Consider the following 17,500-nt stretch of genomic DNA (forward strand, 5'->3'; position numbering starts at 1 on the left):
CTTTTCCGTGACCTGTCAAGGCTACAGTACATCTTGGATCTAGGTTAGCATTTATACTAGCATGCTTGGCACAGTTCCACTGACATAAACACAGACTAGATCTCCTTCCTCGGCTCTCATCACATGAAAAGCAAAGACTGTAGAGATGGCAAATCCTCCACCTCATTCATTTGGTTCCATCTGGACAGGATTACTATCAATCCCACTGCTTTTTACCTTTTCCACAAAAGGTATCTACTCTAGACCGTTGCACAAGGACACCAGTTATCCTCGTTCTTTTGAAAAATTGTAAATTCAGGGTTTCATTTTTGCCATTTTTCTCAGTTTTATCACACAGAACTGATATCAATGTACAAACAGTATTGTGCATAAGTCTTGAGCCACCTGTTGTGTCTTTATGTTTTGCTTCCCAGGAGCCAGACTTGTAATTTTCTTTTTCTTTTTTTTTTTAATTGATCTTGAGCAATAGTTTTCCAAGCTTTCTGGAGACCTCTCAAAGTTTTTCTTTGAACACTGGCTGCTTCTTCACTCATTTTTCAGAGGAATGTTTTTTTTTTCATTTGTTAAGCCACTTAACACAGACCTATGAATCATTCAAGCACAAGAAAGGCACCTAACTCAAGAGATGAACCAGTGTTGTCTCTGCACATAACAGACAACTTCGCAAATAATCTATTTTAAATAATAATATATATATATATATATAAATATATATATATATATATAAATATATATAAATATATATATATATATATAAATATATATATATATATATATATATATATAGCAGATGAACCATATCTGACAGTCATGTTCTTAAGACTTAGGAAAAAAATCCAACAAAGACCTGACACAAGAACTGAGAGCACTGGCACTTCAGTGGATCCACAAGGCAGCCGGCATCCAAGTGTGAGCTTGTCTAAGAGTTCAGGTTGTGTTGAAGAATAAAGGTGGTCATACCAAATGTTCACTTTCAAGTCCATTTGAATTCCACAAACTCTGTTTTTGTCTTATTTACTGTATTTTTATTTACAGTTGTGCTCTAAAGTTTACATAGCCTGGCAGAATTTGTGGGGTTTTTTGGCCATTTTTCAGAGAGTATGAATGATAACTCACTGGCACTGTGACAGGCTGGCAACATATACAGGGTGTACCCTGCCTCTCACCCTATGACAGCTGGGATAGGCTCCAGCCCCCACATGACCCTGACCAGGATAAGTGGAAGAGGGAGGGAGGATGGATGGATGGATGGATGGATGGATGGATGCATGATAACACAAAAACTTGTCTTTCACTCGTGGTTAGTGGTTGGGTGAAGCCATTTATTATCAAACAATTTTGTTTCACCTTTTTAGATCAAAATGACAACAGAAACTGCCTAAATGACCCACTCGTACCACCTGTGGTCTGCTGGTCAGGAAGCTGTAAACCCACCTGCACAGGAATGGGCCCAGGCCCAGGTCTAACAGCTTGGAGACCAGTCTGGAGGGGACTATGGTTTTGAGCACAGCTGTATGTCTGCACAATTAAATTTTCTATTTTCCTAGCAAAATATAAAGAAATCAGGGGTGGCTCAAGACATTTGCACAGTACTGTACCTCCAAACCCTATCAATCTACAGTAATAGTCAACTGTCGTGTCTCTTTTAATAGGAAAGACTTTTATATATTACACCACATTTTGTGCTAGATGTACTGTAATATGCTGTACATGTCTTTGCATTTAACAAAACACTGTCTCTCTTTATAAACGGCTGATGGTGAAGATACATTAAGAAAACGCAGACATGAAGAAGATTTAAAGGGAGCCCTAAAAGTCAAAAGTAAGGTGAAATAGGACCTAAGGGACTGTAGAGGAGGGAAGTGGACAGTGGCTGAACATGGTGAGCTGACCTCAGGTCAAGGATTGAATTTGACAGGTGCTTGTCAATGAAGGGACAGACTGACAGTGTGAGATTTGGGAAAAGGCAATGTGTACAGGAGCGGGGTAGGGAGAGGGAGGAGGAATGAGGTATCATGCATCACCTGTCAGACACCCAGCCAGTAAGGTCGAGACATGGGACTGGAGACACTGGCATAAGTGATTACCCAAACCGCCTTGGCTAAGCTTGAGACATGCATTTTTCATCCTCAGGGTCGGGGGTTTGAAAAATAAATGTCATACCTCTCCCTGCTGCTTGCTAAGATCACTAACCTGCCAGGCCTAATCATACATCCAGCTGTACTCACACACCTACCAACTCCCAAATGAGAGAAGCCTTGTGGTAGAGGAGAGCTTCGGAAAGCATGGGAAATAAGGCACAGAAACGAATAGGAAAAGTTTCACACACAGAATAACATTGAAACCAAATTTCATATTCCAGAAGAAGAGAAACAAGAACTGTTTACCTTTACAAAATGACAAAAAAAAAAGGATAGCACTTCATTAAAAAGTTAGCAATGGTGACAGCCAGTTGCCCACTGTTATCTTGTTCACAGTTGGGACTTGTAAACAAAAACACTGTGGGTGCTTTCCCTGCCATTACTCTGATGGCCAGAGCCCTATTGTTTGCTATCAGCAGAGCTATGGCAAGTAAAAACAACACTTTTAAGCCAGCCATATTCTCCCCTTATCTTTTTTAGAAGTACCTAAGAACAGGAGTAGTGATTGCAGTGAAATGCTGAGTCATTGTGTTGGAAATTGATTGTTCATACAGGACTTTCTTGCTTCAGATATGATTTTACACATTTGTAGTGACTGGTGTTGGAGAGAATTAATTAAAGTGTGTGGATGCTGTGTGAACAAACCTTTGTGTTACGGCCTTTATCATCAGAAGGCGTACGTGCACTTGCGTTATCGTGGAACGAGGGGAAGAATAGGTGCATGGGCATTTTAGAAAAACATGACTCCACACACAAATGTTTATCCACTGCCAACTTTAATTCTTCTCTGTCCCTAATTTTAAAAGGTCGGTTATCCAAGTGAAAAAAAAAAAATGTTTTTGCTTTGGCACTGAGCTGTGCGGAAAATCTTTGCCCAGATATTGAGACGCCGACCTTTGAGATTTCTGAGTAAAGTTCCTTTGTGATGCTCACTTGTCAGGTATATTGAAAAATGCATTTATAATAATTTCTGCTGAATGTTAGATAAAAAGATTGACACCACTAACATGTCTGTGCACCACCTACAATTAATATTTTTAAGATTAAATGATTACTGTTAACATGTCAATTCTTTTTGTACACAAAAGTGAACTGTAAGAGCAGCAAATTATGTTTCTAGTTATGTGCTTTTTGACTGATAGTTTGCCAGATAAATAACAGAAATTCCAGGGCTTTAAACACTCTGGAGCAGTTTTTAGGCTTTTACTCAAAAAAGAGTTTGTGGTGGTGAGGCTCGAGTCCAAGGCAGACAGGAGGCAAAGCTGGGAGGTGAACAGGGCTGAGAATGGCGGTGGAGAGTGGGCTGACAGGTGAGTGTGGCAGAAGAAACCACAGGATGGCTGGCAGGTAGCTGACTGGTTGCTGGCTTGCACATGAGGAAGATCTGAGGCACAGAGACAGCACTTGGTTAACACGAGAGAGAAATACACAAGGAAACAGATCAGAGTTGGCCTGAGCGTTAGTTTACTGCTGAAGCTGACAGAACAATCTGGTGGAGAGTGGCTGGAAAAGCAGTTGGTTTAGTGAGCTGATGAGACACAGGTGTGCCAGCCATGGATCAGGCAGGAGCAGGAGAGAAGCCACACCCAGGGAAATGAAGTAAAACACAGACAGAGAGATAGAAGGGAGAGTAAAAATTTTGCTTAATTTAGCTTCATATTGCCAAACGTGAGCAGGTATCAGTTAACGTTCAGCAAGAGTAAACATATTTACCTAATATGCTCAAAACCATGTTTTTTTCCAGACATGATATCCCCTAGTATTTGGGAGAACTGATCCTTTAATTTGCCTCAGCTCATTAACATGTACACCCATTTATCTGTCCTCCACTCCAGAGACAGAGAACATTTGTCAGTTTGGCATGGTCAAGTCAACAGAAATGTAGTTGGACAGAGAATAGCAGTAGGTATCAAGTCAGTCTTAATGAGGACATTAAAATCAGTTCAGCCATGCTGCTACTTCTGAATGTCACCTCTCCTATCCATTCCTGATCACCCCCCCTTCCCCCTTTTTATCCCACCCTCCCACCGTGATGGACTCACTGTAGCCCTGGTGGTGATTTCACTGTCTGCCTGTTAGCGGCTGTGGGCTTGGCTTGCCTGTGTGAATCTGTCTAGAGTGTGGGAATGTCATCTCTGTGATCCCCTTCCCCACACTGTGCTCTGCCTCGGATCATGCCCACTGCCTGCTGGGAAAATCCCACCTCAGTCACTGCAGGATAGAGTTTATAGTCTCTGTCCACCCCCACCCACCCACCCCCATTATGCAGTATTTAATCGAACACAAATAAACAAGCAAGCTGTACACTAATGGTGAGTTAAGTACAATTCAGTAAACATAAAAGCAGGGCTAAGGTCAAATCCATTTCAATTTGGATAGATTGAAAAGCTGGAAGTGTATGTCGCATAACAACTTGCCCCCCCCCCCCCCCCCCCCCCCCCCCCCCCCAGTTAACATTCAATAAATGAAATGGAATTGATGCAGAAACATAGGTGTGCAAGGCCATGGTGTCACATGTCCACAGATGATGTTTTGTAGCACAAGTGAGATTGCAGCCAACAGAGGTGGCTGTTGATGAACTCTGTATGAATGAGACATGGATGAGAAGATACAGATGGAGCTAAAAAAAAAAAATAAAAATTGTATGAACACAAAAGAACCTCAAGTCAAGGTGAGGCAACATGAGTGGTGAGAGCTCGAATAAAAATGAATTTGTGAAACAAACCAAAAGAAACAAAAGCCAGCAAAACAAGAACAGTGAGACTGCCATTCAGTCGTGGAGATGATCCCTTATTCCTTCTCTGCCCTTTACCCCGGGGGGGCTGCTACTTTACTGTTTGATGATCAGTACCAAGATCCCATCATCCTATCGCCACACTGTAACAGATTCCCTATATACACACACACACACACACACACACACACACACACACACACACGCACACACACACACAGACACATTTTCAGACATGCAAGCATTAAAACATGCATGTATATAAACCTTTCAAGGGTGAGCTTAAGCAAACGCTTCCAGAAAATGGGCATGCAAAACACGCACGCACACACACACTTACACAGGCAGCTGCATCAGTGCTTAACTAGGGAGGTAATTGACTTCAATGCGTGGTACACAGGAGTGAAAAATGAGGTGAAATTGACTGTAGACTGCATGCTCTGGAGAAGAAGTCGTTGAAGAATTAAACTGTGTGAAGGTCAGGCTGCCGTGATTTTTTAGAGCGTGTGTATTTGGAGCCAATCTATGTATGCACAGATGCAAGAGAACATTTCTAATTGCTTGTAAACAGGGAAACGCCGAACGTTAACTTCTCCATCGATCTGTAATTGTGTGTCTTTAGGTATTCAAAGCTGAACGACCCTGCAGACTGGCTGTCCATCAATAGAACCAACGGTCAGATAGTCACCACAGCCATGCTCGACCGGGAATCTGTCTATGTAAAAAACAACATATATGAAGCCACATTTCTGGCGACAGACAATGGTAAGAACCTCTTTTAAAGTGCATTCAGAGTTTGCTGCTTCCTGCATAATATTTTTTTTAACACTTCTACTACATATATCTTTCGGAGCCCCCTAAAATGAAGTTAACAGTATTATAAATTAAATTACTGTTAATATAACATTACTTTCTCTGCTACAAACTATCATTTTCACACTTTATATCAGAATGTTGGTTGATTTTGAAGAAGTTTAGAAGTTTTCTCTCTATAAACATTTCAGTGTGCAGTAATTTAGGCATATGAGCTGGCACTTTTTTTATAGTATAATATGCACCTAAATATAAATTCAGTACACTTGAAGGTCCCTTGCAACCACAAATTTTATAGAAATGTGATATAATCCAGAGCCCAGAGCTGTAAAGTGTAACTGAATTCTGTGTGTTGTATATGCAGTATATCAGCTGATTAAAAACTGAGACTTTTGTGTGGATTTAGAAGACTATAAAAGCATGGAGCTGGGCTAGAGTTAGAGGAAATCCTGGATTTGCACAACCAGTTACACTGTTGAGCCTCTCTTATCCTGTGTCCAAGCCTTCTTCTGCCTTGTGTTTTGTGCAGTTTCTGTGGTATACATTATTTGTTCTGCCAAAGAGTTGAAACTCAGGCATTACAGAGCACAAACTCAATCACAGCAAACAAATAACTTTTTCTCAAGTGGAAGTGAATGTTTCTTGTTTTCTTAAGTAAAACGGGAATGCTATTTTCCTTCCAAATTGCCTTATCAGTGACGTGCAGTGCACTGGCGCGTTTATCTTAAGTTGAGCTGGCTTTGAAACATTGGTGTGTTTATAGGTGTTAGCACGTGTGAAGGCACTAATTTGAAACACATTTATGTGAGCGCGTGCGCCTGTGGGTGTGTGTGTATGCACATGTATTTGTGATGACTGACAATGTCAGACACGAAGATATGTAGCCCGCTGTGTGGATACAGGGAGACGCAGCCGGATTATAGGTTTACATGCTCCTGTTGTTTTTTCTGCTTTTAATTCCTAGTCTTCTTTATAATCATGATAATGTCACCGATTTCCTGTTGTTTGGGTGTTTTCTTCACTTCCCCATTGTGAAGTACACCTTTTCGACATGGATGTTTCTCCTAGGTTTGGCTGATAGTGGGACTGTGGCCAGAACAAAAGAAACTAGCAATTCTTTTTCAGGTTATGTGTGTGTGAATGTTTGTATGTCTATGTGGGTCTTGCCTGAGTGCCAGCCATCACAACATGAGAGGGATTATGGTAAGAAGTACTATGAGACAGTAAGGATAGTAGGATGGGACATGAAGAGGTGGTGACAGCATGGTGAGAAGTACACTTATTACACCCCCTCGATGAAATCTGACCGCTTCAGAACCTTTTAGCTCATTTTCCTTTTAACAACCTATGGTATTGTTTATATTTATGCATTCTTCAAAGAGCATATGGTCAGCTTACTACAAGTCTTTTCACCATGCCTCGCATCTCTCATCCGCCATCAAAAAAAAGGAGTTAATACAAATCCTTTTGAGGAATTTACACAAACATAATTATTTATTTAGCTGGTTAAAACCCACATAATTCTCCTATCAGCTGTGGCAAGCTGCTTCCACATGTCCCCCATACATGGCTAGGATTAACAAACCAGGAGAATTGGTAAGCCTCTGTGTGTGTGTGTGTGTGTGTGTGTGTGTGTGTGTGTGTGTGTGTGTGTGTGTGTGTGTGTGTGTGTGTGTGCGCGTTTAAAACAGTGCATTTATGAAAGTGTGTCTCTTCCAGAGTATGTACATGGGTACAATTTGCATTTAATACTCTACATTAGCTGTTTATTGTTTATTTGTACAGGGACACGTATGTAACATGAACCATGCCACACACCACCACATTTATGGCCTAAGCTAATTTGCAATGCTGTTCCTAGATGTGCTTTTAAAGTACATAAACCTGGGCAACACATATACGGCATCTAATAAGAAGAAATGTATAATTACTATCTGTATGCTTATAACATGAATAATAAAACTAGATTGCAACTAGTTTTATGACCCTCATACTAATGGCACTACTAAATTTTTTTACCCTTTTATTTTAATGTTACATTTCCTTAAATACGTGTCTGGCTGTGGAACCACACACTCACTGGCTAACATCTTGTGATTGGCAAGTCATTAGCTAATCAGCCTGCGGATTCATACCACAGATAATCCTCCATATTTACAGAGAGTATCACCAAAATTTACAGAATAGACCTATTTCTAAATTCAGTGTTACCCAAAAAAGTGGCAGAGCCCATAAACTCAGAAGGGAAGTGTTTACAGAGGTCAAGACAGAAAGTCATTTTCCCATACGCTTCTTTACTGGACTGGAAGGGTTTTTTTTTTTGGTTTTTTGGGTTTTTTTTGCAACCACCGTTATTGCCATCTGGTGGCCTCCAGATAGAATACAGGTTTAAGACTCTTCTACATTGGTTTCATTTTTCCAATCTGGAAGGTCAATCCATGTTTTATACTGTCCATGTAGACATCTATTATACAGTCTGTGTGATATGTTAATCTTTCTTATGGTTGTTCAGTTAGCATTAAAATTCTGTGCTTTTACCATACAGTGTGGGTTTACCTACGCAAAGCTGTATGTAAGTTGAGCATCTATACTGGCATTATAGTAGTGTGTTTGTGCATAATTTGAAAACTGTTTTCATTTAAACACATTCTGTCCAGACATGACAGAATTTTAGGTAAAGTAGGTTGGTTATCAGATGTCTCTAGACATTGAAACTCAGTACATCCATCAGTGACGACTTGATATGTCTTTATTAATCACTTGAAATTTATGAAGCAATCTTTGATATAAATCATAGTATTACCAGTCAAACAGAGCTCAAACTGATAACAGACTCACTCCAGACCCCTGTCTTCAGCTATGTCTCACCCTTCTTGTGGCAAATGTCTTGCTCTGTTGCCACATTTAATTGGCAGATCTGTAAGCTTTGCATAAATCTTTGTAAATTACATTGCCCTTATCTCATGCCAGAGATGGGCCCTAGGGTCGCTTGATTCCATGTGATGACTGGGCCAGTGGGGCATGACAGGGAAATGACTCCTAATTGGGGGAAGCTAAGGGCCGTCACCCACTGACACACACTCAATAAACAACTGTGAGCTTTATACTGCTAAGTGCCCCTTTTTCAGATGTTTCTGTGCCACATTTTCATGCTGCACATACGCATTTGTGCATTCATCTCTTTGCTTAGATATCTCCCTCCCTGATTGTTTAAAGTGTCTATTTTTTATTCCCAATTCTCCATAATGCAGTTGCTGATGGTCTGATGCTGTGTTCAGTCAATGCAAAAGCTTCTAGATTGTGCCTGTAGATGAAGTGTGAGCGTGTCCGTGTGCACCAGTGCATGTTATTGCACTCCAAGGCTGACAGTATTGTAGTTGAAGTAGCACTTACAATGGCATGCCTATATCAGTATCAGACCAAGTTGCCTCAACAATTTTCACAGACTTACAATATAGAGTCAGTACAACACTGGTGTAAAGTTTAGAGCAACTAATTTTCATAGCTTCCTATTAGGTAGTAGCTGCAGATTTGTGATTGTTACCTAAAATGTATGCAAATATAAAGAGTCAGTCCAGTAGTACAGTCATTGAGAGTTCAACAAAGCAAAAAAGTCACTTAGACATGTAGTACAACTTGATCACACTTTGAAAATGATTCACCGCTGCTTTCACTTTGCAAGAGTACCTTTATTTTACATCCTAAATGCTTCCTTCATGCGTTCTAAGGAGATTTACTCTTAAGACATAAGCACATAAGCATGCACTGTATTTAAGTGAAGCACTGTGTGCAATGAGAATGTTCTGTTTGTCATTTCAAAATACACAAATAGTTCTTTAAAGGCCCCTTTGCTTGAAATATTGTCCAAAAGCATAAATGACTCTCACTGTACAGTGTAATACACATAGACAGAGACTTGTTTGATTGTGTTACAGTCATCATTATTGTACCTCCAGACTATTGGATGTGCTGTGCCTCCATCTGGATCGACTGTGAGGGGTTTGATTTTGCTGTAAGCCTAAAAGAAGAGCTGGGAAGCACAACTGTCTGAAGTATTTCTGTCAAGTGTAGAAATTCTCCTGCAGCTCCACAGTATTCCTACCTTTTTATCATCATTGTGAATGAACAATGCTCCAATCACCTCTTCTCATTCCTTTTTTGTATCTCCCTTTTTATCTTCTTTCATTATTTCCCTCACTTCTGCCAGCCTTCAACATCTCTCTCTTCCCCCCTCAATCGTCCCTTTCACTGCACACATCTTCTCTTGTCATGTTTTCCTCCTGTCATGATATTATTTTTTTCTTCTCTCTTTCTGCTCTAAGGCTCTCCTGCAGCCAGCGGCACAGGCACACTGCAGATCTATCTGATAGATATTAATGACAACCCCCCAGCACTCATACCAAGAGAGTCTCAGATCTGTGAAAGGATGTACAGGAATGTCAACGGTGTCAACATCACTGCTGCTGATGCCGACACAGACCCCAACGCTGGACCTTTTGTCTTCGAGCTGCCCACATTTCCCACCACCATCCGACGCAACTGGACAATTTCTCGGCTCAACGGTGAGGAGTCATCATTCAAGATAAATGACAAATAAAAAAAATACATTTTTTTTTAATGTTTACACTAGTTAAGATCATTGTTAAATACTGTCACCACTGAAGTTCTGACCATACACTTACATCAAAAATCTCCTTATACTTTATTAACCATGTGCACTTTCATGTGCATCACTGTGCAAAAGTGTTGAGTCACTCCTCAGTCCTATATATTTTGTCAGACTTTCTAAAGTGGTTTTGAACAATAGGTTTTCAGGCTTTCTGAAGGTCTTTCAAAGTTTTTATTTAGACACAGGGCATTTTTTCACTCATTTTCAGTTCAGTTGTACTTTGAGCCTGATGCTTTTTGTTTGTTTGTTAAGCCACTTAAGAACTATTAACTTATAACTTGGCATATCTTGGCATGGTGTGCAGTATGTCCTTAAAAAATGTGAGGAAACTGGACAAGTGGAAGACAAAAGAAAAAGTGGCAGGTCTAAAAAAAAAAAACTATTTGTAGCAGATGAACAGTATCTGAGAGTCATGATCTGATCTGATAGATGCATCTGGCCCTTCAGTTGTTCAATCTACGGTTTGCCAAAGCCTCATGAGAAATGGCTTCAGTGGAGGGGTGACTGTTAAGAAGCCATTCTTAGGGAAGGAAAACATTGAGAAAAGGCTGAGGTATGCCACATTACTCAAAAACTGTGTAAATCAGTGGCAACTGGTCTTATGGAGTGGAACGCCACTTGATTGGCAACACCTTCATTTTTCAGTATCACGATCTCAAACACACTGCCAATGCAGCAAAAACACACCTGGATATATACATATATACAATGGCTTCCCGAGAACCTGGACCTTAACATTGTTGAAGCAGTGTGAGATCATCTTGACAAACAACTGAACAAAAGGCAGCCAACATCCAAAGGAGAGCTTTGGGATATCGTTCAAGAACTATTCCTGCAGACTACTTAAAGAAATTACAAAAAAGCTTATTTAACAGAGTGATGAAGATAAGGGGGGGGGGGGGGTCATACCAAATATTTACTTTCAAGCTCGTTTGAATTTCACAAACTCTTGTTGTCTTATATACTGTATTTCCATTTATGTTTGTACATGTTTCACAAAAATCACTTCACCTATTTCCCATTTTTCCTAGCAAATTATAAAGAAATGAGGGGTGACTCAAGATTTTTGCACATTAATTTAAATGTTATTTTAAAAAATTAAATGCCTATTGTTAAATGTATAATTTCAGTCAAGATATCAAGATATCATATGTAATGTATGGGAGTGGTATTGCATTATATTTATCCTGTGGTATTGGGTGCACAGTGTTCAGAATTAACTGGTGGTAGCCTAGGAAAAAAAAGATTTCTGGAGAAATAAATGTGATTGTTTGTGGTATCTCTTTCCTTTTCACTCTGCACAGGTGATTTTGCCCGTTTGACTCTACGATACCAAATATATTTAGAGCCAGGAGTGTATGAAGTCCCCATAATTGTGTCAGACTCGGGGAACCCTCCACTGTCCAACAGGTCAGTCATCAAAGTTAAGGTGTGTCCCTGTGATGAAAACGGAGACTGCACCACCCTCGGGGCTGTGGCAGCTGCTGGCCTGGGTACTGGAGCCATCATCTCAATTCTCATCTGCATCATCATACTACTCAGTAAGTACTGAGTTCACCCACTATGCTTCACTGCTCTCAGACATGTTGCATACCCACAGTACCAGTCAAAAGTTTGGACACATTTACTGTGAAAAAGTTCCCTTTGATTCGATTCCTCCAAAAGAGTATTGTACAGGGCACAGACATTAAACATTTAACACTGCAATAACGTGAACAACAGTTTGTATAATGGATAAATGCCTGAAGTGCTGTAATCCGCTCCAGCATCTCTAGACGAGATGTTTTTTGTATTCTTTTCCTGGTGGGGAAAATCTGCTGGTATCTGTCTCACCTTTAATGTCAGTGTTTTACTTTGTTGCCGTGCTGCAGTTCAAGCTGTGGATGGCATAACAGCAAGCCCAATAGATAAATTGACCTCCAACTGTAATGTTTTTACCAACATTTTTCTTAAATTTTATATTATGTAGAATTTTCCATTATTTTACAACTGCTATTGACTCACAGTGACACACAATTCTAATTTAATCTATTTCACTTGATTTACTGGAATAACGCACACCAAGTTTTGAAATCTTTTTTCAGTGATGGCATACAGAGATCACACAGATGAATGATATAAAATAACCACAAATCTAAATAGATAGATAAGACTAAAAAGAAAATAAAAACATGAGGATAAAAAGTAAAACTCAATAATAAAGAGAGCTTGTGCATCATGATTCATATTACTGAAACATGTGTGGTATGATAAAGTATGGAAAGGTTACTGTGACTGTGGTTAAAGGGCCTGTTTGGAGGAAATAAATTATGAGTAGCAGCCACCTGCCTGCTGGGCCCATTCATCCACCATGCTGCTCCCTAAGCGGTTTTGTGTTGGAATAGCTGTGTCATTGTACGTTGCAGTTTGTCATGTGAACACAAGCTTAGGTTGTTTGTTCTTGATGGACTTTTATCCGTTAAGAAAAATTGGAAAAACCTTGCTCAGGATGTATCAGTAAAACCAGCATTTAATTAAATGTTACCATTCCAAGTCCTACACTAACATGGTAAATGTAATAAACACTATAAATGTTTAAAATCTGCATTTTAGCGTCCCATCTTCAGCTTTTAGCACTGCTGTGCTTAAATACAACCTTGCTTGTATTGTTTAAGTAGGGCATAAAGTGTTTCCTGATTGTCGGGTTTTTGGTTTGTTTTTTTTGCAGGTTGTTGCAACATACCTGGAAGGTTTTTCATATTTATGCGTGTATCATTGCAGGCATGGTGCTGTTGTTTGTGGTGTGGATCAAGCGCAGAGAGAAGGAGAGGCAGACAAAGCAACTGCTTATTGACCCTGAAGATGATGTCAGGGACAACATCCTTAAGTATGATGAAGAGGGAGGAGGAGAAGAGGACCAAGTGAGAGCCTGAGAGATGCACTCACACAGATAAAGTACATGCTTTCTGTTTCAGAATTTACTTACATTTCTCTGCCCATTGTGCAGGACTATGACTTAAGCCAGCTGCAGCAACCTGACTCCTTGGAGCACATCATCAGCAAGCCACCTGGTGTCCGCAGGGTGGATGAACGTCCCATCATCCCCGAGTCCCAGTATCCCATCAGACCTGTTGTGCCCCACCCTGGAGACATCGGGGACTTCATCCATGAGGTAGATTTAAACACACACATTACCTTTTGCATGCACAGTGGCTCCACTGTCATTAAATTTTTTGACCCCTCACTTTCACTTTCCATATGTCTGATAACTTAAAGTGATTACTTATTTCTGGAAGCTGTTCAAAGTGTAAACTCCACCACGATGATGGGAACAAGTTTTGCTTTATGTTACAACTACTCTCACTGTGCTGGGTAAATTTACACACGCACACGCACACACAAATGAGCACTGTCCACACACACACAGCTCGTTGGCACACTGATGCGAGAAAATGCTGATTGACAAACTTGTGACAACACGTTCACACTCGAGAGGTGTTGGCAGCTGTTCAGCTTTGATCCATCCAGCCTTGACTGTCTCTCTGTCTCTTACACATGTACTCACCTGATCTCGTTTCAGCACTCTGGTTAAACACAAACAATGCAAACACATGGCGTTTCTGCCATGCACTGTGCCCACAGGGGTTGAAGCTTTTTAGGTTTCTGTCCGTAGCATCTCTCATTATGTGACTGAACTGGATGAAGTTCATCGTCTTCACCTACGTAACCTTTGGGTCGATGGCCCCAATTTATCATTCTTGGAAGCGAGCAAAGAATCGTGCCTTGCCAGAAAACATGAACATGACCCCGTCATATCTTATTTATAAAACTGTGTCAAAGTATTGATAAAAAAGAATGATCACACACTGGAACAAAGAGCTCCTGAGTTTTGTATTTGTATTCACAGATCAGTCATTACAATAAAATCGCCTGTCTAAGGTTGCATGTTAGGACATGGGTTCTTTCCTTTCTTCACTTCACTTGTCATTGTTATTGATAATGTTGTGGCCGAGGTTCAGTAACTTTTGGCCTGTTATTAGCAAGAAAAGTTCCACACCCACTGTACATGTTGAAGATTCAAGATTCCTTTGTTGTCAATGTGTAAAAATAAAACACAACAAAATTCTGCACATTACATAAAAATGGAACTGGGATATATATAAAAGGCAGATTAGCACACTTAACCATCAAAGGACACACAGTTATACATACACAGTTCCCGAGTTAAAAAATGGCCACAGTAGTTCTATAAAAATATCGCACTTGTGTAAGAAAATATAGTATTGCACCAGGTGTTGATAGATTTGACCTGTTATTGATTTATAGTGTGTGTGATTTCAGAGCAGAGTTCAGCGCGATGATGGATCCGGGATAAAAACTATGTAGCGTGTGTTTTGATGGATCTATAAAGTTTGCCTGAGGATAGACATTCAAACAGCTGATGGGCAGGATGAGATGAGTCCTTTAGGATGCAGCAAACTTTCTCCAGATATTGCAACCAGTAATATTTAACAAAAGAACTGGCTTTATTTAAACAGGTAGTCTCATTGAGATCAAGATCTCTTTTTCAAGGGAGACCCGCATACAAAAAACATTCAAAAACTGACACAGACAGCTACACAATAAAAGCACACATTATACATGATCACAAGTGAAGAAAAACATGTTAAAAAAAAACACACACAGACAGACAAATACAACCCTTTAAAATGTTCCAGTGAAATCAGAGAATGCAGCTTCATAGTTTTTTTGTAGCTCATTCCATTTATAGGCAGGAAAGTATTTAAATCCAGTTTTTCCATGTTGAGTGTGAACAAGAGGTACAGATAATGTTAAAATGTCCTGCAATCATACATTGTAAGTACCGTGTTTAAATTCAATCAAGGAGCGGCGGTAAGCAGGCAATCTTTGCAGTAGAGCCTTGTAAATAAACATCATACAGCGCTGCTCTCTTCGATTTGGTAGGGAGCACCAGCACGAGTTTTCATAGAAGATACAATGGTGAGTAAAAAAAGAATCGCCTCAGATGAATCATAATGCACTGTGATACACAGAATTGAGAGGTTTCAAGGTGGATCTAGAAGCATGCAAATAATATTACATAATCATACCCAGACAGAATTGTGGATTGAACATCGATCTTATAACGTGTGAATGAGAAACACGATTTCTTTCTATATAAAAATACATTCTTCATCTCTAATTTTCTTGGAAGATGTTCCACATGGTTTTTAAAGTGAGTCTACCATCCAGCCAGAGTCAGCAATCAACAGTTTCAATTTTATCTCTAAAAGTATTTCTAAAAACAACCAATAAATCGTTAAGAAAAGTTCTTTTCACTTTTCTTATAGTTTTCAATGCACCGTGGCATGTAAGATCTTAAACCAAACAGATCAATGCTGAAAATAACCCCTCAACAAAGGTAAAACTGATGTTATACAGTGTGAAGGTCCTGCACAGTTCCTGGGACTGAACTCTTCTAGTCAGACCTTAGATGTTGTGAATCTGTTGGAGCCGATGTCCTATTCCCACTGGGGGGCATTTTGGACTTCATCTTCTCTTCACCGTTCTTCAGATGCTCTTTTGTTCTCTATCTTCTTGTGTTTCTGCTTGCGGATGTTACTGTCAGCTGGGATTGCCACATCTATCACAACTGCCCTCTCCTGATTCTTGTCCACTGATTTATTTAGAATCTGCTTGTTCTTCTGAAAACTGAAGTTTTACAGGGTATTTGCTCTGTTGTCCTCAATGTGTCTAATTAGTGTGCAGCAAAGATGTTCCTGTAAACTGACCGAGCTTGCACTGTTGTGCTGAACTTTGCCAGAGGCATCTCTGCACCTTTGGTCCTGTCTATGGATCTGGTGCTTGTGCTGCCATTATCACAGCCTCTGTGCTGTGTTTCATCTTGCATCATGGCTCTTATCTACTATATTTCTGATGACTGGTAGGGCATACATGTTGAGGGCTTCTCTGCCGTCTTACCCCCTGGAGGTATTGGAGGCCCATTGGCCTATAATACCCAAGTACTTGCAGTTTTCCCATATGTCTGCCATCCTGCCTTCAGGTAACTTCACCCCTTTGTATTCTGGTTTCTCAACATCTGATTCTTAATCCACGCAGCGTCCAGGTCTTGTTCCTGAGGGCAATTTGAACTCCTGCCCTGCTGCTTCAAAGGTGACACTACAACAAAACTATCCAGCTGCAATCTGGTTAAAATAGTTAAATATAGAGATATAAAAAGTATTATATGACAGTAGAAATCTCTGTAAAATTTCAATTCAGTTCAATCTTATTTACATAGCACAAAATCACAACAAACAGTTGATTTAAGGCACCTTATATCTTAAGGTAAAGACCATACATTAATACAGAGAAAACCCAAAAATCAAAACAACCCCCTATGAGCAAGCACTTGGCGACACTGGGAAGGAAAAACTCTCTTTTAACAGGAAGAAACCTCCAGCAGAACCAGGCTCAGAGATGGGGAGCCATCTGCTTTGAACAGAACAAAAGACATGGTATGGAAGAGGACCAGAGATTAATAATAATAACTAATGATTAAATGCAGAGTAGTGTATAAAAAGGGTGAAAAGAGTTGAGTAAAAAAGAAAATACTCAGCGCATCATGGGAACTCCCCAACAACCTAGGCCAGTTCCACAGAAGAGGGGCTTGAAAGCTGAAAGCTCTGCTTCCCATTCTACTTTCAAATACCCCAGGAACCACAAACAGGCCATCAGTCTGGGAGCAAAGTGCTCAATTGGGGTGATAAAGTACTATGAAGCCTGATTTTTCAAGACCTTGTATGTGAGAAAAAAGAGACGTTAATAATGTATAAAGTGATGTAATAAAGTCGTGTTTGATAGCAGAATATATTGAAGTTTTGCTTAGACGTAAAGATGATTTTGTAGAATATTAAGAATGGCTATAGATTAAAGACGCCCACATATATAGTAGGTAATATTCACAGCATCTTGACCAGGCTGATATTAATTTAATTATATAATACCACAGTGTATATACAAAAATACTATAAATGAGGGCATTCTTTTCATTAAGGTTCAGTTCACATACAGGGGTGAGTTTAATGGTTATATGAAATATTACTCAACATTACTAATCACCTAAAATATTGCAACAGTGTAACAACTGACCTCTCCTCTTTC

At 39.9% G+C, this 17,500-nt stretch overlaps 1 protein-coding gene across 1 annotated transcript in view; it reads left to right on the top strand.

The window, feature by feature from the left end:
• The window catches only part of LOC115782933 (cadherin-4-like), a 267,755-nt gene that overhangs the window by 245,977 nt on the left and 4,278 nt on the right, over positions 1-17,500 (top strand). The window contains exons 12-16 of the mRNA XM_030733471.1: positions 5,498-5,640; positions 10,011-10,250; positions 11,662-11,898; positions 13,118-13,257; positions 13,344-13,508. Of these exons, the coding sequence (XP_030589331.1) occupies positions 5,498-5,640; positions 10,011-10,250; positions 11,662-11,898; positions 13,118-13,257; positions 13,344-13,508 (925 nt within the window). The remainder of the gene's footprint in view (positions 1-5,497; positions 5,641-10,010; positions 10,251-11,661; positions 11,899-13,117; positions 13,258-13,343; positions 13,509-17,500) is intronic.

Source organism: Archocentrus centrarchus, chromosome 7 (assembly GCF_007364275.1).
Source record: "Archocentrus centrarchus isolate MPI-CPG fArcCen1 chromosome 7, fArcCen1, whole genome shotgun sequence".
NCBI lineage: Eukaryota > Metazoa > Chordata > Actinopteri > Cichliformes > Cichlidae > Archocentrus > Archocentrus centrarchus.